Source organism: Aethalodelphis obliquidens, unplaced genomic scaffold, assembly GCF_003676395.1.
Source record: "Aethalodelphis obliquidens isolate GAN/ISIS:26980383/991018 unplaced genomic scaffold, ASM367639v1 scaffold48, whole genome shotgun sequence".
Classification (NCBI taxonomy): Eukaryota; Metazoa; Chordata; class Mammalia; order Artiodactyla; family Delphinidae; genus Aethalodelphis; species Aethalodelphis obliquidens.
The window spans coordinates 10,546,824-10,571,156 of NW_020837992.1; the positions used below are offsets into that span (position 1 = coordinate 10,546,824).

Below are 24,333 nucleotides of genomic sequence, written 5' to 3' on the forward strand. Positions count from 1 at the left end.
CAAGGCTGCCCATCAGCTTTTGCCCTCCTGTCTTAAAACGAGAAGTTCCTTGAATTTAGTTTTTAAATGAGAGGGCTGATCAAAGTTCCAAACGGTAGGAACTGATGCACATCCTCCTTTTCACTGCACCGAGCAACAATAAATTATGCAGTCCTGTGAAATCGACTGATGCCAGATATTCAGTGCCAGGCTCATGGACATTTTAATAGAGAACCTTTTAGTTTGGCCTTGAGGAAGAAGACACAGCTGTTTTAAGCTGGAAAAAAATAAGTAAGGTAGTAAGCTGGATAAAAACAATGCATCTGAGTTTCTAACAGAAATGCAAAAGCTGAGAGCAGGCAGGATAAAGGTTGAGTGTCAGGCGAGTAGGCCATCAAGTTCCTCAGGACCCCATGAAGAACAGCAATTTTGGGGGCAACACATATGAGTTGGCAGAATTTGATTGGATATACCTGCCCATTTCTCCCAGGCATGTTGCTGTTACTTTCAATGGATGCACCAGTAAGGTCTTTTGCCCCAAATGTCTTAGAAGCTGAGGCAAAGACAAGAACCATTGTGCTTAACTTGCTCAGAGTTCACGGGAAGTGTCAAACATAATTTAATATGCTAGAGATGTCCACCCTATAGGGCCGAGTAGGATTATTTCAACCCTATAGGGCCAACTAATCTGTCACCCGTAAAGCTCTAGACCAATGGAAAATTTTTGCAGTCTCCATGAAAACCCCAGATTTCTCCATTTGGAATCAGTGCTAGATGAGCTGTTACCTTGCTCACGAAAAGAAAGCACTAAGTGAGAGCATGATGAGTGTCTGATAAAATCCATAGGCAATAAAATAAAACACAGTTGCAGAAGTATCTTTGGTAAAACAAGAGGAAACTATTCCCACAAAGAGCCACCTTAAGAGCCCAACAGTAATTGGTGCTTCTGGAAATTTCTTACTCTGGGATCCTGACAGTTACTCCCGACACGAAGGAGGAAGGAAGGGTAGATTAACACTAATATGGCTCAAACTCAATCCCCAACCCTTGAGTCTAAGCTCCCTGGCACACATCTTAGAAGGTCCCTGCATTTGCCCACCCCCTGACCTCAAGCGATTGACAGATCTACCCGCCCCCAAAGAAAATCAATAACCATACCCACTTTCTCCATCCCACGCACCACTGGAAGTGGGGAAGAGAGATTCAAAAGCACATTCTGCTTTGTGACTCTGGACACCTCGGGCCCACATGTTGTGTTCCATAACCACTGGGCTGAGGTCAGCTAATACAGACTGTATATCAAGAAAGGATGGCAGCTGAAAACCCCATAGTCACGTGCGTGATGGCCAACCCTGCCTATGAGAATCCAAAGTGCTCTCTGCAAAGAGTGACTCCAAGCCCCAGGGATGGCCCACTCAAGTGAGGCAAGGGTTGCCGTAGCAAGGCAGTGAGTTCACAGAAAGAACCAAGCCGCCCACTGTACATGCTTTCGTGTTCATCAGCACTTGAGAAATGACCTATGGTGCGCTGGGATCCATACTAATCGGGGAGGAGAAACAAACTGTAAGTGTTAGGTTGATCCATGTGAATTTTCTGTTATTGTAAGTAAAACATGGTCCAAATATTGGAAATTTCATATGAGTCAACCTATATTAAGCTGGAAAAGATAAGAAAGGTGGGCAGTTGGATAAAAGTGCTGACTTACGGTACCCACTGGTGTTTATAACAGAACCACAAAAGCTGAGTGTAGGCAGGATAAAGGTCAAGTGAGTCCTGGGCAAGCCAGTGGGCAAGTCCCACAGGATGTCACCCAGCGGAGCCCACCAAGACCCTCTCTCCAGGCCGATGGGGGGAAGGGGCCAGAGATGGCCACGGGACTCGGAGGCAAACAATAACTGACTAATTACAGTCCAAAAATAGTTCCTCTTCTCAATCTAGGAGCACAAAAGTTATAGAAGTAAAATTCTCTCTATTTAGGGTTCTCGGAAGTTTATTACTCAGAATATTCCACGTTTGACATCCCTGCCTAAAGCCGCCAGATCCTCCTTTACTTCCTATCCAGGGAAAGTGGTGTGTAAATGTAAATGAGACCAAGGTGGTGTCCGCTTAAAGCCCAAGGAACCCAGTAAAGCACAACAGGGTACGGTTCGGCTTTTCAAACAGGCTTAGCTCAGCTCAAGGATGAAGACGTCAAACTCAGCCCCACTGGTTCAGGCACCACGGTAAACAAGGATGAACACTGGGTCAATATATCCAAATGGGAGTGGATGAAAGAAACAAAACATTTCAACTGGAAAAACTTCAAAACCAGAGGCCTGAAAGTGTTGGATGGCTTTGTTGTAAGATGGTATCTTTTTTTTTTCCCCTCCATTTTTAATTTTCTCCCTTCAAGTCGAAACTGCAGCAACAGACCCCGATAGCTCCAGCTTCAGACTTGATACATCGTCAGGAACTCACTCCAAAAGCTCTAACTAGATAACTAATTTAATACACTTTGCTTCAAGGTTTATTCCTTGGCTTGCTTCCCAGATATAAAGCATCTCTGGGCAATTATTATGCAGATGCCACTGAAAGGACTTCAAATGGCTGCTGCTAATTTAACAGGAGATAGGTTGGCATTTACTGGAGACGTGAAAAGGAAGGCAAAATGGGCTCAAGGGCGAAAAGCATTTGTTTTTAAAAACAAAATATGGGGAATCACTTTTAAATGTTTTCCTTTGAGTTTCAATACAACCTTTGGCTAGGAAATTGGATACTGAACCTACTTCTTTGCATTTTGTGCGTTCATGAATATTCCCAGAGCACCAAGTGGCAACAGTGGATGAGTTGAAAGGAGTGCCGTGAGTGATGAGCTCAGAGACAGCAGATCTACACGCTGCCCACACGAGCCATTTTAACGCCCCACACTGGGGCCTGAGAGACAAAGAGAAATACCGATGTGGTTCCTCAAACAATAAACCAGTAACGGCAGAGCAACTGTTAAAACACCCCTAACAGCAGAATATCCCAAGGATGGAAAGTCCCTAAGGAAATGGAAACAATACCTCTTTGCTCGCCGATGATCCAATTTCTGAGCGTCTCCTAGTGAGGGTTACGAGCTGTGATCCACTGAAAATACACGTCATACTAGTGGTTTTCTTTTTCAGATCACGCAGCAAAATTCCAGAATCTATGGCGCTCAGCTGAAGTTCTACTCCTTGACTGATTCTTTAGACCTTGGAAGAGAAGGTAGGAGGCCCTCCATCGCCAGATACTGAGTCCAAATACAGAGAACCACCACTCTAACACCTGGCCAGATGTGAAACCAAGTTAATTCATACTCCAAAGTAGTTCATCAGGAATCTGCTTCCGCACCCGCCTGTTGTGGTGACCGGAAGCCACAAAGGCACACTCTTTCTGGTCGACTGGATGCCTTTCTTTCTTTATAATTTGCACCTCAGGAGGGAGGAAAAAAAAAAAAAAAAAAGGGAGCAGTGGAAGAAGGCATCATGGAACACCCGCAAAAGTCAATTTTAAGAACAAAGCCACAATTAAAAGTTGCATCAAGAAAAACTAGACAGTAGAGGGGAAAATTCCCCAGAAGTCAGCAGGAGGGAAACTGTGCAGAACATGATTTATTATGTACTAACCTACAAAATTCAGAAGGACAGTGGCCAATGAAGGCCCAGAGGAGACGAACTGAGGGCAGGGTTAATACCACAACTGACCAGAGTGGGCTGTATGGAGAAAAGGAAAGCAGCACAAATCTCACCGTCTTTCAGCAGGTGGGCCAAGCTTTGGACTGCAAGGTCCTGGGTGGGCTTAGTTCTGCTCCTGCAGGCCAAAGGCTGGAGATGCTTAGCAGCACAGCAGGGATAACACTTGGGGTGGCTCCTGGCAGGGCCCCTGCCACCTGAGTGCCAAAGAGCCCCCATACCTCAGCTTTCCCAACCGCTTCCTTTATAACCTTTCCATGGCACCCAGCACCTTGACCTTCAGATCCCCGTCAGCACACGCTTCATATTTAAATAAGAAACAATGTCAAGGGCCTGCATGTCTCCTCTCTCTTCCACACTGGTTTGTTATCTTCTCTCAATCAGGCAAGAAGCCTAGCTGCACAGACGGCCTGGCCCAGGGCCTCGGAGGCCACCGGACTAGGGTCCACTGAGCCAACAGGGAGAAGCAGCAAATATCAAGGGTGCAGTCTCCAGCAGGGGAACAGGCTCCAGAGCCCAGAATAAGGAGTGGTTGAGAAAGATACAGAGTCCTCGTTCTTCCCGGGCCATGGCAATCACTGCATTGGAAAGGGAGCATTTCCTCTAGCTGGTCCTGTCTTTAACTCAAGCCTGGGAGGAAAAAAGAGACTACTGAGGGAGAGGGCAAAAAGGGGAAAGGGAAGGAACTGCCCATCAAGCCGCAGGAGCCCCCAAATATAAGAAAAGAGTGTTGTTCTTCTCCTTCAGGAAAGGGCCTTAGCCCTTATCTTTTATATTTTAGGATGAACTCATTTTCTTGCCATCTTTGATGTGGACGTGAGCAATGAGGCTGACAAATGTCAGGGCTGGTTACAAATCTGGCTGCAACTTCACTAGAGATGTGTTCCCTTATGCCTCTGTCCCCCAAATAATCCACCAGGCAACCCTCCCTACTGACCTATTACAATGCAGATCAGTCAAAATGTGGTTCAGAGGAAAAGTACTATATTATTGTGAAAACTGCATTACGATGATTCACAAAAGTTATTCCAAAGGGGGAAAAAATAAATTATCTCCTATAAAATAATACATGACGTGTGTGAACGATCTTGGCGCTCCCGTCTTCAGGGAGCCCGTGACCTGCCTGCTCCGGCCATCCGCGCCCTGCCGGGGGAGCAGATGTTGTCTGGAGGTGTGTCCCCATCTGTACGGTGGGGCTGGCCGCCTCTTCCAGGAGCTGAAGCCGGGGGTTAAATGAGTCTGGAGTTTTGGAGGAACTGGATGAGGACCTGGTAGACAAACTTGTACTGAGCGATGGTCTGGATCATAAACATCCTCTGCTCCCTGAGGAGCCTCAGCATCATGGGCACTTCCACCTTCTGCAAGAAAAGAGAAGAAGATCCTGAGATGGGGCGGGGCGGGGGGGGCTTCCCTTGGTTCCTTCCTCATTCCCTCATCCAGGAAGCATTCACTTGCTGCCCCTGTGCAGGTAGAGGAGAAAGCCAAAGACAGCCCCCTCTAGGTTATCCCAGTCAAAGACCCTAACAGTAACTGGAGAAGCTGGTCGTCATGTACCACGGGTGTGATATTTTAACTACAGACCAGTCCACTAGAGAAAACACAGAGGCTGGAGTTAAACCCGATTGGTACTCTTAACCCTACCATGACCCAATGGTAGGATTTAAGCCCTTTCTGGGTCTTCGCTTCTTCATCTGTAAAATAAGGATAATGATGCTTTCCTCCAATGGCAGTGTGGCCTTGGCCAAGTTAGTGACATTTCCTCGGCAGTAACACAGGGTGATAAACAGTACCCTCCTCAGAGGGTCAGATGAAGAAATACATGTAAAGCATTTAACACAGTGTCTGGCACATAGTAGGCTCTTAATAAAGACTACTCACTGTCTCATTAATATTAATGAAATAAGAACACTCATGCCCATCCTGCTACCCCACAGGACCGCAGGCATAACCAAGTGAGATAATTTACGTGTAAACCTTTAAAACGTCAAAGCACAATCTCTGGGCACCAGTCACGCATGTTTGGAGTGAAAGTCTTTAACTAACGATATCTTGAGTATTAAATGAGATTGCCAATGTGTAAATTCTTTGAAGATCTCCAATGGAAAGGAATTAATACGGCGGATCATCGGTGCCACGGTGTCCCCTCACTTGTGTCACTTTCATCCTCCTGGACCAGCCAAGGCAGAAGCACCATGGAGTCAACGTACCATCATGGCCTTGGTATACTTCCCCCTGCTCTGGGAGCCCTTAACCCAGGCAAACGACCACACCCACGAACTCAGCACGGACTGAGCAAGCATCAGAAATAAAATAATAAGAACTCAGCTGTATGTCTTTTCTTACTTTACTTTCAAGTCAGTTCAGCTATTTCCAAACTTTGTGTAGCTACAGTACCATGCATGCCATCCTGTTTAGTCACGCTTCTCCAAAACTAGTTAAGTAATGCACACCACAGATTTAAAAGGGACAAGTCCCTGGTAATACGCAAAGAGAAAAAGGCATGTGAATCCTTAAACTATTAGTCAAAATACAGAGCCTAGACCATAAGCTTCTGATGGTAACTAGTGGGTCTGTGCCTAAACTCTACTCCAGAGTGACTGACATCATGATACACAACACAGAGCACCTAATGATGAACGTAACATAATGCATGATAAGCATTACTCTGTGTTGGGCACTGAATATAAGGATAGAATAAGGCTGCTCCTACCTCATACCCATCAAAGGCTTTGACAAGAGAGGCAGGGTCACACAGAAGCTAAGAGTTCATCTCCTTGTGCCTCAGTTTCTCTTTGTTAGATGAGGGTACTAACAGAACCTCTCTCGTAGGGTCACTGTGAAGGCTACGAGCTGTAAGGCTCTTGAAATAGTGTTGGCACATGGTAAACACTACATACACGTTAGCTGTGGTTATTATAGTATTTTCATTCTCGTCATCATCACAACCACCACCACCTCCCCCACCACCATCTCCTTTACCTCTGCCATCTCCTCCACTTCCATCTCTGCCATCACCACTATCATTCATGGTCATTACCATCTCCATAGCCTGTAAGACTCAGCCCCTCAGGCTGACTCAAGGACAGTATACTAGGTGATATAGGGCAGTTTGGAGACAAGACAAAGTTCCCCCTGGTCCTCAATGAAAGAATCCTTAGCTTGCCTTGAAGATGCACTTCCACAGGCTCTGCTGCCCACCATCCCTAACCCAAGGAATCCGGAGGCAGCTGACGCTTGCTCCATCTTGCTTAGAAGACGTCCCCCCCACCCCACTACTCTACGAAGGAGGGATAACCAATTCAGAAAAGCAGCAAGATCAAGACATCTTGCTCTTTGGCTAGTGAGAACCTGACCTTTTGTAATTTAGCTAATCTGGGACAGGTGGCCAAGAGAGTATCACAAACCATGAAACTGGTGCGTTCTGAAAACAAATGTATGGGCATTAAAATGTCATAGCTAACATTCAGTGACCAAAGGCAACAGGGCACAAAGAAGCTTCTCAGGGCAGCCCAGGAGAATCCCCTCACAGCTGCCCAACTTCATGGTTAAGCATCTTTGCTCCAGGAAAAAGAAAAGGCATTTCACTGACGAAATTAAAACTCTATGGATTATAGACTAAAACATAAAGTATCCTAAATCCAGAAGCCATGGAAAGAAGATGGGAAAGTTTAGACGGGAGAAAAATGGGACAACCAATTTTATATTGATTTAGCAAAATCTTTTGTTTAAAAAACAAAGAAACATGGTCGCACTCCTCTTCTAAAATAAGGGTTTAAATTTTACTAGCCAGGTCTGAAGCAGAACAAGTAGAGACCTCTTTTCTCCCTAGCTGGCTACCAATAGCAATTATGGGAAATGGGACAGATAAGGCTGGCTACATGTGCTAGGGGAAGGGAAGTGAAAACTATGAGTCATCTTGCTATCTTTGAATATCAATGGGAACAGAAGTCCTTTTTGGACTGACCACATTCCAGTAAATGTTCTGGCATGCAACTGGGCATTGAGGAAATCTGCTATGTCTGGATACACCATAGAGAATTTAATCACCCTGAGCCCTCCCCAAGTCCACTCAAGGCCCCGGTGGCTGAACCCCTTACTCTGTACCACGCTGGCTCTGACATCTGTTATGTTCCACTGGGCCAGTGACATCTGGTGATCGATGAGCCTTCATGTCATCATGTTACTGAGGCTCAGCCTTTGATGGGTCTCCAAAGAGCTCTCAGAACACAGCGATCCTTCATGTCAGACCAGACTGACAAAACCGCCTCTCAAGTTGCAAAGGAGGAAGGGGGGACAGAGGAAGAGCACATGGGGAATGCAGAAAAGAAGGGGAATCTGGCGAAGAAAGTGACATGAGGAAGAGATCTCTAAGTGGGGAGGGGTTGATGCAGCCCTTCTTCCTCCCCAGGAGCCCACTGGTGCTGCCAGCGGAGCTCGGATATGCTTGAGCCACACGTACCCGGATTCCACTGCATCTTAGTCTATCTTCCCGCAGTGAGCGGATCTGGGACTCAGTGGCGAGCTATTCACTCTACTAGAAACTCCTAGAGACTTCTAGCAGTGACAGAGAAGCAGACAATCAAGAAATCTCATGCGAGACAAAACGATAAAAACTCATAGAAGATGACGAGATTTCTGTTACATAGACTCAAGTGATTCCATGATGGGCATTTTGTTCCCCAATAGAATGTTTGTTTGTTTGAACAATAGGCCACATGTGATATAACTCCTCTTCTACTTTTTAGCAGCACAAACATTCATATGTACAGACTGGAAGTTTCCAAAATTAACCTTTCATAGGCAGGGAACTTAAAAATCCTTTGAACATATTTAAACTTGGCATTTATCGTTTTCCGAGAAGTCTGAATATAACAAACTCCATGGGGCAATATTTAATCTGATCTTCAAACCGTTGAGTAAATACATATATTGTTATATAAATTCCTTCACAGAACATGCATTATAACATCTCCTGATTTTAAAACTATCACACCACTTCAAAAGTTTCCTTTGATTCTCCAAGCTGTACAATTTGTAAATTGAACAAGAATCAAATGACACTTGGCATTTGGAGGCAGAGTGAAGACAGGAAATAACTCAGGGCCAGGAGGTGAGAGACCTCACTTCAAACCTTGGCACCACTGCTTAAGGGCCACCTGGCACTGGACGAGCCACTAGATTGTTTCTGGACCTCAGCATCCTCATCTGTAAAACAGGAACGGGACGTGTGCTGCTAGCGGTGATTAAAGAACCTAAGGAAAAAAAAGTGAAAGCCATCTAAAACCCCTAAAGCCCCCTGTGAGAATAGAAGGCAGAAGAATTGTTCTTTCGCCTTTGATTGCCATTTGTCTCATCTCTACAAAATCAAAAGCCCCTCGGTGTAACTCCCTGACCTACAGCAAGAAGGGAATGCCACACACCGTGTGGGCACAAATTGAGCCGCAGCCCGCGTCTATGGGAGAAAAGCTGGGCCTCCAGCCTCAGCAGAGGCAGGCCACGTCTGTGCCCTCGGATTATCTGCCCGGCTTTGCTACACATCACTGCCAGTCTAGACGAGAGCAAAGAGTCCCCTCAATAAGACTCCGCACTAAAGAATGAAAAACGTGTTTAAAGTACACACATTTTCACGTAGGAGTTAAGCCAGAACACATCCCAGAAATGCAAGACGCATCTATACTATATGCGACCCCATAACCCACTGTGGAAAATTACCCACAATAAAACCAGACCTTCTACAAAACACTGCAGACTTCTGGGAGTTGATGCCAGCGAAGATCAGATTTTCTAAATGTTGCCTCTCTCACAGTTTCAACTCTTTTTCTATATTATCGGGGTCTCTACACAGAGCAGTGAAAGGCGAAAGATCAGGAAGGTTGTAAATGTCAGAGTCCAACTAGGAATCATGGGTCTGGAAAACTCTCGTCAGGACAGAGGACATTAAACAGTGGAAATAGAAGGGCACAGGTGAAGGTTTGGCCATGGTGTAGATTGGTCCCCAAGGTGGAGGATTCAGAAGCCCAGAATGACTTACTTCATTATGCTCCAGGCAGTAGATCATCAGCTCAGAAAGGATGACCACGCCGGTCCTTCCCACCCCAGCACTGCAGTGGACCACTATCGGGGGGTGCTGGTTCTTGGTGCTTTCCAACATGCTGTTGGTATGGCGACGGACCGACTGGATCTCCTCCAAGTAGGCTGCAAGACAACATGCAAATCTTGTCACTGATGTCCTGCATCGCTTTGCATACAAGTGAGGGGAAAAAAAACTGACTGTGAATTTTTTTTTTTTAAGTGACAATAATTTACACTACTTACAAGACACTAATTATTTGGCTGGTACCCACTCTACAGTCCTGGATCCAGAAAGGACCAGCTGGGAGTCAGTTAGTCCATGGGAGAATTTGTTCTTTAAATTAAATAGTTCTTTTTAAAAAATTAAATTCTGTCTTCCCCTCTGCAAATCCCAAAGTCCCCCAAGCAGATGATTCTCGACATTACTTACAGCAATTCCTACTATTAACAGACTGGGATCAGACACCAGCTAGGTCCCCTTGAAATGCCCGCCTGTCAGAGCCAATTTCTGGTGGGAAGAGCGTCCATCTGCCCTCTCTTCCTTCCCCTCACTGAATGAGTGAATGTCAGCTGAGGCTTGACTCCATTTTTAGATTATAAAATAGACTTTGGGGAGCCTGGTTTTCAGCTTGGATCCCATGTGGTTATGTGAGTAGCTCAAGATAACCCCCCTTTCCTGGAGGCAACATGTGGGTAGGGTGTGTGCCACGTGCCCCGTCAACATCTGCTTAGCCCCACAGGGCTGTGCAGGAGACTGTTCACTACTCCAGCTGGGCACAAACTGAAAATTGCTCAACCCAAGCCTTAAGGACTATTTTTTTTAATGGTCATGAAAAAAAGGAAAAGTATATAAATGTAATTCCCAAACAATCCAAGAACCGGAAAAAGTCAATTAGTAACTGAGATTTTATAGTAGCTAGTTCAGGGGAGAAGCAGATTTGAAGGTTCCTGATACTCAGAAAATCTCATCCCAGTGCAGCAGTGTAAAACCAAATGAGGAGAAAAACTCAAACTGCTGAAGGGAAAACAGCATTCAAACCATTCTCATAATATTTTATAATTAATTAATTTATTTATTTATGTTTGGCTGTGTTGGGTCTTCGTTGCTGTGCGCGGGCTTTCTCTAGTTGCCGCGAGAGGGGGCTACTCTTTGTTGTGGTGCGCAGGCTTCTCACCGCGGTGGCTTCTCTTCCTTGTGGTGCACGGGCTCTAGGCGTGCGGGCTCAGTAGCTGTGGCTCACGGGCTTAGTTGCTCTGAGGCATGTGGGAGCTTCCTCGACCAGGGCTCGAACCAAGTTCCCCTGCATTGGCAGGTGGATTCTTAACCACTGCGCCACCAGGGAAGTCCCCATTCTCATAATTTAAAAGCACCTGTTTACACGCAATGACTAGGAACTCCAATTTCTTTTATAACCTTATTTAATTAGTAATCTGAAATAGTTTACCCAAATAAACGTTTACTACCATCACCATCACCACCACTAATAATGTAAAATGAGATAGAACAAAACAAAAGAGGGAAGGCAATCTGAGGTGACTAGATAAGATAGTTGCTATTGGTACCAACATGAGCTAAATACTGAGCATGGAATTCCTTTCACAATTTTTTTTTCCAAAGGGGAAAAGACACTAGGCAATAACATTTTCTGACGGCAGGCAATGTTCACATACAAGAGACTAGGTTTTTCTTGTGCTAAATTTAAGGAGAGAAGTAAAAGGAATATTGATCAATAAAGCTGATGCCACCGTCAAGGGGAATTTCATGAAACACAGAGAAATTAGATTTAAGCAGATTCTTCCTCCTGCAATCATATTAATAAAGTTCCTTAAGGTGGAACTCAGTGAAGCCCTCTGGAAGACAGTTTGACCCAGTTCCTCTGCATCCAAGTAATCTCATTTAAACACAAACAAAAATCTCCTAAAATTCTTAAAAACCTAAAGAACCAACATTTCTAAGACCCTGCTCAGCACACTTGTCCTGAGTTTCTTAGAAAGGTAAATTAATAAACACTGTTTAAAAATATTCTCTATATTTTTCAGTAATTTAGACAGGCTGTCCTTAAATTGGTTCTGATTTAAAAGATTTGATTATAATTTTAACCATCTCATAAAACCTTTTATCAGATCTGTTAGCCAGTCATCAAACGGATCTACTTTTATTGTTTCCATTTTCTGAGTCTTGCTTCTAATAAAGCAATTAGCAAAACAGTACCAGAAAGGAATAAAAAGAACACTGTTATGAGGAAAGAAAGCTCTGCAGAGGTCACTGTGCTCATTAATATTTTGAGCTGCAGGTAACTGTCTGACCTCAGGCCAGCCACCAACCTGCTCTAGGTCTCATTCTAGATCCTTTGATTCCAATCATCTTTCTTACTCTCAGTGTCCGACTCCTTAAGAACCATCATCACTTGAATGAAAAATGAAATAGCTGCATTGATAAATAAGCGTGCATCAGAATCTTTCTGTTGGAACTTGTGAAATGGTACTTTAGGTACTTGAAAACCTATTCTCTCTTCTCTCCCCCACCCCTCCTACTCTAAATGAATATCAAAATAAAAATCAAGGTTTTGACATTCTCCAACCTCCCTTTGTTGTGGCCATAGGTCTTCTGCCAGCTGGTGAGTCAACAACATAGCAGGTGTAGTAAATCTGCAAGGCACCCTCAGGCCTCCTTCCTAGCTGGGTGAGGAAAGAGTAGGGTTTCCCGCAAGTGCAGGATGTTTAGGCAAGTCTGTAGAAGGGAAGGAGGCTGCTGCAGCCATCACCAAAAGCATCAGATCTCACCTCCGGACAGTGATCACCGGCCTGTCTTCGTCATGAGACCGCAAGAGCCTTTAAAACAAAGACTGCTTCATTTCTGCGTTCTAAGAGCCCAATTCAGTGCCTGGCACTGGTGGACACACACCCAGTTTCTGGCCTTACAAATAAAGTACTGCATACAATCTGGATGAATTAGTTTCTAAGATAACCATAGCTTGAAAACTACACATAAATTAATGAATCCAAAAATGATAGTTTCAAATACTACAAGTTGATTTCAATAATTCTTAGTATGTTTAATCGTAGGTATGAGAAACTACTAATTGGGATTTACTGCTGTAGGAAATACAGGGCTTCCGAGATATAAATTTTCATGAGAAACTTTTGAAGTTGTTTTTTCTATATTTTATTGCTTTGTGTTTCTTTTTTTTTGGTTGTGGTAAAATACACATAGCATAAAATTTACCATTTTAATCATTTTAGTGTACATTACATTAAGTGTACAGTGGCATTAAGTATATTCAGTGTTGTGCAAGCATTACCACTATCCACTTCTAGAAATTTTTCATTGTCCCAAACAGAAACTTTCTGTCCATCAAACAGGAACTTCCTATTCCCCTTCCCCCTTGCCCCTGGTAACCTCTATTATACTTTCTGTCTCTATGAAGTTGCCTATTTTGGATAACTCATGTAAGTGGAATCACACAACATTTGTCTTTTTGTGTCTGGTTTACTTTATTTAGCATAATGTTTTCAAGGTTCAGACACGTGACATGTACCAGAATACTAAAGGTCTAAATCAAGGTAGAACCAATTAGTTTACCACATTAGCTCATCTGCATACATGGTAAAGAGAATATGATAAATGCCATGTATTAGTCTTCTCTGTTCTACACATACTACTGAAGTATTATATACTGAATGTTTTGCCACTTAAGAGAAAGTAGACTCTCTTTCCATTTCACCTCCAACTGATAAGACCATTATTATTGTTGGTAAAACCCCGACAGGGAAGGAAAGACTTACACAAAAATCCTTGAACATCCTCTGGGCAGCCGTGATCTGGCCAATCAGTATATTGCAAATGCCACACTGTCCTTTCCTGCCCGGACAAAAGGTGCTTGACCTTCAAGCCTGTGGTTGCATAGCAACCGGAATCTGTTCGGAACTTTGTGGTGACCTTGAACTTGCCATAGGTGGCTGAGCTGTGCTTGGAACCCAGTTTGGGCCAATATCGGTGGCTCTTGGTGCGTCCGCCTTCCTGAATCAGACACAGAAGCAAAATTAGACATGAGTCAGGGGAAGCTCTTATCCTCTTAATCTTAAAATCTAAGGACAGCGGAAAACTTGAATGGCTTCTAAGTCACTGACTCAGTAGCATCATTCAGTGTCTATCCCAGAGTAGATACCCATATATTTTAGCTAACACCAATAATAAGATTTACCACACAGTTATATCAATGGTAAAATTTGAAGATTCACAACTGGGCTGCAGCTGAATGTTAGAGAGAAGAGCCAGGGTGAAGACCAGAGGCGGGAACAAGCTAGGTGTGTTCAAGAAACAGAAAGGTCTTCAGTGTGGACGGCAGAGGGGAGGTTAGAAGGCCTCCTGGTCCACGGTAGGGCGTTTGGATTTCACCCCACGGTCAGTGGGAAGCCATCCAAAGGTGATGAAGTGACCTTAAGCAGAGGAGTGACAGATCCCAGTAATCGTTCTAGGTCACGCTTCTCACGTTGGATGCTCGGCCCTGGGCTCTCTCTGTTACACCCCACCGGCCACTGACACTGTCTTTACCATCTAGTGTCAATCTCACGTTTTTTTCAGCCTGACCCATCTGTTTTAGTTCCATTGACAACTGAAGCAGAGGAAAACTGGCGTTACCCCTCTTCTCTCTCCCTTAATTTTATAATCTTTTCTGGAGGTATGCATTCTCAACCATTTACAAAATGGGGTCTATGTTAAAGTTTTGCACAGTTTTGATATCATAGGAGTGGGAGCGGGGGTGGAAGAGATGGCAGCTTAGAAGGGGACCCAGCAGAAGCGGGTGGTGTGAGAGGAGAAATGCCCAGCGCACGGAGCTGGGGGAATGAGTGGCAAGTGAAGGCTGGCCTGCTCACAAAGCAATACAGCTTTGGGTGACACAAGTAATCTTGCCCTGGTTCTTTGGGTTGAATTGAGTCTTCTTAAATTTGAAGCACACCTGCCTCTTTTATTTAACCATCCTGTGAAAGGAGGTTTATCTGAGGCCTTTAATTTATATAAGTGCTGAGTACCTACATCAATTACAGATTTCAAAAGACTGTAAGTCTCTGGCTGCCTCACAGATCACTGGATTTTGTTCCTAAGACTGGTCCCTTCTTGTCACTCAGGTGTTAGCTCAAATGCAACCTCCTCAGAGGGCCCCGGGCTGCAGTCTAATCTAAAGTAGCCCCACAGTCACCCTCCATTCCATTACTGGTTTCATTTGTTTTCCATGGCACTTAGCACTGTCCGAGCTGACTTTGTTCACTTTTTACTGTAAATCCCACTGGGATGTAAGCTCCCTGGGGACAAGGGTCATGCCTGTTGTGTTTACCCTGGGGTCAGCACAGATGCTAAGTACACTGTTTTAAGTTGAATGAATCCCTCCCAAGGATGTAATTCGATAAAGTTATAAAACTAGAGATTTTCAGGAACATTTACTCTTTGTGGGAAGGTGGGATAGAAGGTCAGCCTAGAGAAGTACAACTGGCCTGAAAGAGACCAAAGTCTTTCATCACTACCTTCTAATGGGCCGTTCTGGAAAGCATCTGCTCAGAAGAGTTAAGGAAGGGAACATGACTTTTTTTGTTTCCAGTTCTTTCTGTTCCCCATCCTTTTAAAGTTGTTAGGAAAGGGATATGCAATACCATACATACGGTAAAAAACAAACAAACGAACAGAAAACTCTTTTTCCTTAAATGACTTCAAAACATAAGTTAAAATTTAATGAAAGGAACAAAAGGAAGTGGTTAAAATAAAATTAAAATAAAAAATCGAGACTGTGACAAGAGAAGAAACCCAAAACGTCTTCCCCCAAAGACAGCAAGCTCCCAAGCGAACTGCTAGACGGAACGGGGGTATATGCCAGTTTTTGGAACACCACGTAGACTTCTCTAGTTACAAGGGAAAAGCTATGTTTGACTTGGCAAAGGAAGAAAAAGATTTTTTTTTTCTCTCCCCAAAGAAAGAGGCCTCTACAGGAACAACAGCTCTGGTCTCTTTTCAGCTGATAAGCAGGAGGGCATGGGAGCCGGCCACGCCCGGGGTTGGGAATATATGCCGATTTACCCAGAGCAGCCCCAGAGTTCTCAAACTCCAGCGGAAAGATCATTGCTTTGCTTGGCACACAGAAGTGAGCTGGCTGAACTGAAGTTTGGTTCTTTTTTGTTTGTTTGTTTAATTTTAGTTCATGGTGATCCAAGGAAAAGAGTTAAGAGCTGGATAAAAATGGGGCATAACAATAAATTATCTTTGGAAAACAAAACAAACCTACATGCAAGTAAGGAGAGGAAAGAGATGCACGTCAGAGAGAGAAGGATTTGCAGAGAAACGGTGCTGCCGGAAGGAGGATGAGGCAGCAAAGGCGTAGACACAAAGCCCATCTTCTGCCCCCCGCCCCCGCCGGGACAGATGGCTGTACGGCCATTCCCCCTTACCTCCTCTGCGGTGACCATGGCGATCACATTCGCTCCCTGCTCCCACACCATCTGCCAGAAGTCATGGCATGTGTGCGGCAGAGGCCCCTGAGTGGCGATGTAGTGCCATTCTGCCCCACCAACCACCACCTGGAAACCAAGGCAAGCGTTAGTGAATAAACCCCAATCCAGGACAGTCACATGCTGACCACGGGTCCTTTTCTAGCCACCTGCAAACCCTGAATAATATTTTTAGGCCAAATGTGTTAGTGCCATCATCAAAAGCCCTGGCACCACGGATGGCTAGTGACATCCATGCTCACACGAAAATACTTTTTGCCACTCAAGCTTATTACAATATACCTCATCATTTTTGGTCTACAACCCACAGTAATTATGTACAAACCAGTGCATATTAAAAACATATATATAAAACATATATATATATATATATATATACCCACATATACAATATTACACGAATATATGTATATAACCTAACAACTTGTTACAGAAATAATAGTTATGTTTCCAATGTGCAATGTACTGGCAATTGCCATTCTCTTCTCCTTTTTCTAGTCTATTCCATTAAAAAAGAAAAGAAAACAAAACAAAAAAACCCCAAACTGCTCCCGACTACTAAATTGATTTCCTATACCACTACCATATTGCAGTCCACAGTCTGAGACCCAGTACTCCATGACATCCTTTTAAATAATAGAAAAATCTACCATGGAATAACACCCCTTTGGGAGCAATGTCTTTCTACCACTGCCCTGGTTATGAAGTGTATCCTAAACCTCTGTTGTACCCGCTACTCTGTACCACATACAGTAGAGGTATCATGAATGTACTTAAGCCAACAGTACGTGATATTTTATCATCACCTTCCCCTCGTACAATATCACAGCATCCAACTGAACTCTGGAGTCATGAGATGATTTTGGATAATAAAATCATTATCCCACACAGCTCAGGGTGATCTTGGGAGGATAATTCTGCAGCTATAAATATTAGCAGCAGAGACACATCAATAAAAAGTCATGCCTCGAGTGTGAAAGCTCGTGCCATCAGGGTGAAATGGTGGCCTTTGGAGGGGTTCTTTCTGGGTTTGCCTCCATTCCTGTGCCCTGATACTGCCAAGTTAGGCTCCCTTACACATTCACCAGTGGGGATCTCAAGATGGTGCTAGGGGCAAAGAAGTGATCACTTTTTGAAACTTTTTCTCTCATTTATTTTATGAAACTATACACTAACTTGATTCAAACAAAAACAATGTCAGTTATTGTCTCGTTACACAAGGCATGTTTAGGTCAAAGCTGGCAAGCAAAATCCATTTTCCGAGTACTGGTGGGAGATATAACACTCATACATTTGCTGGCCGGCTGGCTAGGAGTTTGGCTTATCTGTGGAACTGTGATTTTAAACATTAGCCTCTCTGGCACCCTACAATATAGGAGCCATAAATACTTCCAGAGTATGCTGCTGCCTGGGGCCTTTCAGCATATTCCCAAGTATTGACAGGAGGGTATTAAAAACTGCATTAAAAACACAACCACCAAAGCTACTGAGGTAGATTTCACAGATGTGATTCCACGTCTGGAGCAAATAAATCTCTGTTCTGCGTTCACGGCTGCTTGGAACCCAGGGAGAAAACATTGGCAAGACATATAACTCTACTCCAAAATCACAAGGACAAGTTCTTGCAAGCTCTCTGGGTCTATTAAACACACCCATGTCTAACCCGGATCCACAAGATGAAATGTGGGCCTCAGAGAATATGGAGGAAGGGATGGAAGGGATGTTAAGAACACCCACTGGGCACAGCGCATGCAGACTGACAGCTTTTTCCAGAGAGCAGATGGAAAATGGGGGAGGCGTTCTGGCCAAAAGAAGAAGATAGTATATTGCAGCTGTGGAAGATTTTCTCAGACAGTCTAGCAAGATGCAGCCGTGTGATCTGCATCTTTGCAGGCATTATTTTGGTCATTGTTTCCTTATCTAAACTAAGCCCATGAAATTCACCACCGTCAGTTTCCTTCAGAGTTTCCTGGGGCTCAGTTTTTACTGTTTCATTGTTTTGAGAGTTCTCACTCTGAAAAATAAGAGTAGAATACACAATATGATCCATGAGGGTTGACGCCATCCTATTTCCTTGGACAGGACTTTCTGACACTTAAAAAATATATGTGGTTATCTATGCTGGGTGAACAAAAACACTACACCCAACCATGGTACACTTCCCATATTCTGTATCAAAACCATTAGAACTGATAACATAGGCCAGACATCTGGCTGTATTTTAAAGGCTCAAAGGAACCTACCTATAATTTGGCTACAGTTGAAAAGTCCAATGAAGAAAGGAAATAATGCCAGACACAGATTTTCTAAGGTTATTGATCACAGCAGACTAGGAATCTGAACCTTGTATTGTTTTGAAAAGCGTCCTGTAACAACTGTTAACAATTATACTAATACAATTCCCATTAGTACACAGATAATTCCCCTACTTCAGAGGTCAGAGCAATCGGTGACATTCTAAACAAATGTGTTCTGTCATTAGGAGCCCTGAGGAAGGTAAGCTATTTAGGAAACACTTCACTGCATGCACACATGTATCCACAACTCTAAATTCTAACTGAAGTAAAGCTAAGCTGACCAATTTTTAAGTCTATGAAATACTGAGATATGAAGATTTGGAGTATCTGAAATAGTAACAAACATTTAATGACCCAAATGCACTGAATAATGTGGCACATTTTGCAAGATTCATTATCAACCACACCGTTATGGCTTATGTTGAAATTAGCCCACTCTTCTAAACATCATGCAAATTTGGGACTTCAGCTCTAAAATGCCTAACCAGTAGTACTACAAGGGAGAAACAGTACGTTTCTGTTGCTCTTGAACATCATAACTCCAGTGACAGAAACATAATGCCTGTGATTTCCAAATTCTCCGTCATCTGCCACTTACACACCGAAAGGGCTAATCCTCAGCTTCACCTGTGCGTTCTCGGGAGAGTTACAACACACAGAGAGAAGAAAAAGTTAAACCCTCTGTAATGAGCAAGCTTCAGAAATAGCTGACCTGAGGTTTTTTTTCCCTGAGGCCGCTGGGCTTCCTTCTCTCTGTGCAGTGATAGGCATGGCCTTCCAGTTGACTAAGAAAAGCACAGGAGTTCAAAAACACTCCCTTGGGGTTTGGGGACAAGCCAGGATGCACAGTGGCAGCCCGTATGTGTTCTCCTCCCTGCCCTTTTACCGTTAACCCGGCAATCTTCAGCCAGCCTTCCCAACACGCCCCTCTCCACCCCCCACTTCTTACCTTGATGTGGGAGGCGTTAATATAGCCTGTGTTGTTTTCTTTGGTCGGTATGAGCTCTACGCGGTTCTCCTCGTAGGGGACGACCTCCCGGATACGGCTGCGCTCAGCATTTTCTGGCAGAGCTGCTGTGCTGAAAACGCCATTTGCCTTTTTCTTTGGAATCTGCTCATATTCTGTGAACACCATTCCCTCTTCGAGCTTCTTCTTCAGGGTTCTGAACTGCAACAGAAATTGATCTCCAGCTCTCTGAATTATCTTATCCAAACACTCCAACCAAACCACCACATTTCTTCAAATATTTACAGTGACAGTGTTAATAAGTAGTTTCAAGATGGACAACTAATATTTGATTATTTGGTCTCATTACCGACCATATTGCTCGTGTCTCTTGTCCAATAACCAATTTCCTTCTCACTCATACCTTAAACAGAACGAATCTGCCAGACCAGGCAAGGGTTGAAATTCAAAATTAGTATTTTCGTTATTATCACCTCTGTTTAAAGTTCTAGTGATAAGGAGATCGTTCATCTTAATTACCCAGACGTCCTTCCCTCCACTTACACAGCTGTTCTTAGCTAAATTTTAAGATGATACTGGTCTACAGTCCTCTGGTCGTGAGGATTAGACGCCCCATCTTTTATTTTTCCCACGGTCAAGCTACTAATAACAAAACATGGTATTAATTAGATTAAATGATCCCTTTAAAGACCCTTCTGGCTCTAAGAGCATGCTAATACTTCATACATGCTGGCAAAACCTAAACCCTAATCTTATCGTAACGCACTCTATTACATTTACATGACCTGTTTCTTAACCTGACAGCAATTTCAGGAACTAAAAGAACGCGTTTCTTCACCTCTGAAACACTACCACGCAACTTCTGGTTACTTTTCCCACAATGCATTACCCTAACAATGATAAACCAGCCATATGTTATAGCCAAACAAGGGGCCAGTGTATTAAAGAATTCTATAAATGCGTGGGTCAAAGAATCACTCCCTAGTAAAGGGTATTTGTTCACACAAATCACAGAAATTGAGAGCTACAGCAACCGCTTAACTTCTTCATTTTGCAAAAAAAATAAAGACACAGGCCCAGAGACATTGAATGACTTGACCATGGCCACACAGCTAGGTAAGGGCTGGTGTCTTTAGGGGTCGCCATGGCACCAACCTGACAAAGAAACATGAGATGTTGAAAAGGATCAATTTAATACAGCACAGACCAGGTCTTGCTAAGCTTCAAATTGAAGAATGAATTCGTCAAACACGCCTTCGTGCTGGCATGTCTGGGCGAGGAGAGAGCGTTGGAATCCTAAGACCACAGAGAATGAGTCACATGTTTGACAAGCCCAGCGCTTACCCTCTCATCCATGGGAACTCGGGTGGCATCAACGCGACTTTCTTCCCGCCCCGAGCCCCGAGCAACCGAGAGTCCGTTCAAGGCTGCCAACATCAGTGGCCTCTTCTGTGCCTCCAGGCCTGCCATCTTCTGCTTCTCTAGATTCTTGCGGCAAGAAAAGGCATGTTCTCATTGTTTGTAATACCAGGAGAATGCTGGAATGTGTTTTAATCTCCCCAAATCTGTAACTCCCCAGCCAAGGAATGCAGACAGACACCATTAGCAGGGCAAATTCAAACAATCTTCCCATTATTCCCACTGTGCTGGAGGAAGCTGGTTCCTCCAGGCCTCCTGAGCTTTTATTTAAAATAGAGGAATGAACGAACAAACAAACAAGAGCAAAGACTCCACACAAATACACCCTGCCTCGGGGCTCACAAGAAAACAGTGTACACCAGACACTTTAGGAAGATAAGGGCTGAAGGAAGACAGGACAAGGAAAAGAGAAACAGAGATTCATGAATAATCAAACTTAATCACAATGATGGACCTTTTGTACAGATTAAACAGTAAAAACCTTATAAAAACTGTTTGTTGCATTCTTAAGAGGTTGGATACATACATAAATGGACAAAAACCTTCCCAAGTTTCCATTCAGAGGGGCTCAAGCCTTGAGGGTGTTAATCCTGTATTGACTCTCTCTGGTCCCCGGGATATCATCCCCAAAATGAGAGCTGCTGTGGTTCTAGCAAAGTCACTAATACCACAGCCTGGGGCCACCCGAGATGACCTACCCAGCAGCACCCTTCATGCTTCATCCAGAAGACCCACAGGAATGGACACCATGGCTCCCAGGGACCGTGGTGGAGCAGCGGTGGATGTGACGGAGCCACGGGAGAACACGGATCTAGGGGCCCAGCAGAGCACTTAGCGGAAGGTTCGGTTGTTGACACCTGGCCCTTGTTTGTGGCTTTGCAACTCCTCTCTATCTCACCTGCACAGACACTGAAACTGGATCAGTCGGGGCTCCTGTTACCTGGTCTACGGCTGTGCTTCCTCACGCCCTCTAAACTGATGGAGGTACCAACAAACCTCCATTTGCTCATTTCAGGCAAGACAACGGGAGCATTTCCCACCAAATAATCTTGTCTTAGAAGACAAAAGCACAGAGAGACTTCATAAAGCATAGAAACAGATGAGTTTTACAGAGTTTATGATTTTGAGCCACACGAAAGGGAAACCAATTTGCAGGTTCCTTTGGTTGCCACAGATGAAGGAGTCATCTTATTCCTGTTTTCTTGTTTCAAACCTTTAGGTATTTCTTTTCTTAGTCTGTCAGTTAGAAATCTACTCCCCAGAGAAGTATCTTGATGGAGCCGTGGTGCATATTCTTCTAATTGTGGGCGTAAGGGGACGATTACACCCCGACATGCACGCCCTCAATGCCACCTACAGTCAGAATGGAGCCTTGGGAACTATATCCAATATCCTGGGATAAACCATAATGAAAAAGAATATAAACGTATATAAATATATCCGAGACACTTTGCTGTACAGCAGAAATTAAGCACAACATTGTAAATCAACTATACTTCAATAAAGTTAAAAAAAAAAAAAAAGAATGGCGCCCTGGCCTTTATGAGTGATTCTGTCAGTAAGATGCTTGGTCCAGTGACAGGGCTGACCCATTAGACAAACAAAAGGAGCATCTCAGAGGAAGATTAACTGTGAGAAAGTGAGAAAGGTCCCAAAGGTATAATATTCTTAAGACTGGCCCTGGTTTCTCAACCCCAGACAGATTTTGAAAGTTTTGGATATAAATGTGGTGGTGTGTGTGTGTGGGGGGGGGGGGGGGGGGGGGGGGTGTTAGTTTACTTGCTTATTAGTTTGTTTTTGTAAGGGAGAATTTTCCCCCCATTATCTCTTTTAGTTGAGAATGTTTTACTCCTCCGCAAAGTTTTAAGAGAGCAAATTTTTTTTTAATAAATGGTCCTGAGGTCTTCCCAACAGTCCTTCTGCTTCCTTCCCACCATAAGGTAACCCCAACTGGGCCCCAAAGCCCAAAGAAACCTATTTGTCTTTCTTGGGAAAGGATTACTACTTACCTAATGAAAACTGAAACCCCAGGGATAACCTATTTCTCTTAGCTCCTCCTTACTTATCCTATCAGCTTATTACCAGAGATCAAAAATAATTAATTCAAAGATCTGATTTGGCCTTTTCTCTTCCCAGTACCTGATTTGGGGTTAGGTCACTAAAGACAGTGAAATGTCTTCCAGGCAGCAGTAGGAGCCAGGAGAAGCTATCAGGACAACAGGCCTGGACTAACCATCAAATGGATAAGCACCTCCAGAACTGGAGGGAGAGACTTGCCTGCAGGGCAAATTCTCCCCATAGCTGTCTCCCTCCAGTTCCTACTTGGTTACATTTTCTCATTTTCTTATCCTAGGGAGGCCCTGACAGCCTCCTCTTCTTAGCCATGCCTAACAAGCCAGGCAAAGGCTACCCATGGTGGGGGAGGGACAGACAGTCATCTGGGATGTGGGGAGGTCATTGGGGTGAGTTTCTTCACAAAGACAATAGAGACCCATCCCAAGCATCGGTGCCAGTGGTGGTCACCACCTTGCCTGGCTCACTGAAGACCCTCCAAGTCCTACTCTGAGGTTGGGACACCAGCCAAGGGCGGCAGCCCTTGAGCTCACAAGTGTGTAGGATTTGGGGAAAAAATCAGAGAAGGGACTTCCCTGGCGGTCCAGTGGTTAAGACTCCGTGCTTCCAATGCATGGGACCAGGATCTTAGCTGCTGGTTGAGGAACGAAGAACCCACATGCTATGAGGCATAGCCAAGAAATAAACCGTTTTTAAAATTAAAAAAAAGAAAGAAGAAGAAGGTACACATTTAAAAAAAAAAAAAAATCAGGGAAAATGACATAGGGCTGGGGTAATGATGTTCCTGAACTAGTTAAGGGGTAAAATTGGCTATTCGCTCTTACCCAATGGATGGGATGGGAGGACGCGTGGAAACAGTGGAAAAGGCCCCTGCTCCTTTGTGATAATGCCTGAAGCACTATGTAGGGAACCAGTGCCGTGAATTTGGCTACAGGCTTTTGTTTAACACAGGTAACAAGAGAAGAGAACGAAGACGACCTAAGTGAGGCCAGGGGACCACGTAGGCAGCTGAATGCTTAGACGGATGGGTTCTTGATACCGAGTTGTGTTATAGGGGTGTGAGGCCAAGAAGTGCTGAAAATCCCTTTCTACCAGTGCTTACTTTTCCCAAACTCAGAAAGCTCTCCCCGCAGGCACCCAGCCCCGCATCTCATTCCAGCCTCTCATTCCATCCCCAGGAAAAGACTCCCCTGCAAGGCACCTAGCCCCGCATCTCAGCCCAACCGTCTTATTTCCCACAGGCACAGCACAACTTTCACAATTTCCCTCTAGGTGGAAAAAGTTACGCCTGCACCAACTTCTTAGCAATTCTCCACGGATGGCCAAAACCGTG

At 44.2% G+C, this 24,333-nt stretch overlaps 1 protein-coding gene across 6 annotated transcripts in view; it reads right to left on the minus strand.

Moving 5' to 3' along the window:
• Nucleotides 1–2,331: 2,331 nt before the first annotated feature.
• PTPN14 (protein tyrosine phosphatase non-receptor type 14) overlaps nucleotides 2,332–24,333 on the minus strand; it is a 167,511-nt gene continuing 145,509 nt past the window's right edge. For 4 of the 6 annotated variants that reach the window (XM_027082974.1, XM_027082973.1, XM_027082976.1 and 1 more), the window contains 6 exons: nucleotides 20,853–20,996; nucleotides 19,491–19,709; nucleotides 16,185–16,313; nucleotides 13,533–13,767; nucleotides 9,706–9,869; nucleotides 2,332–5,032 (listed from right to left, as the gene is read on the minus strand). In XM_027082974.1, the coding sequence (XP_026938775.1) occupies nucleotides 4,904–5,032; nucleotides 9,706–9,869; nucleotides 13,533–13,767; nucleotides 16,185–16,313; nucleotides 19,491–19,709; nucleotides 20,853–20,996 (1,020 nt within the window). In that variant the 3' untranslated portion in view covers nucleotides 2,332–4,903. Of the gene's footprint in view, nucleotides 5,033–9,705; nucleotides 9,870–11,309; nucleotides 12,579–13,532; nucleotides 13,768–16,184; nucleotides 16,314–19,490; nucleotides 19,710–20,852; nucleotides 20,997–24,333 lie in introns of those variants that run through there. The other 2 variants (XM_027082977.1, XM_027082978.1) reach the window with 2 other exon arrangements.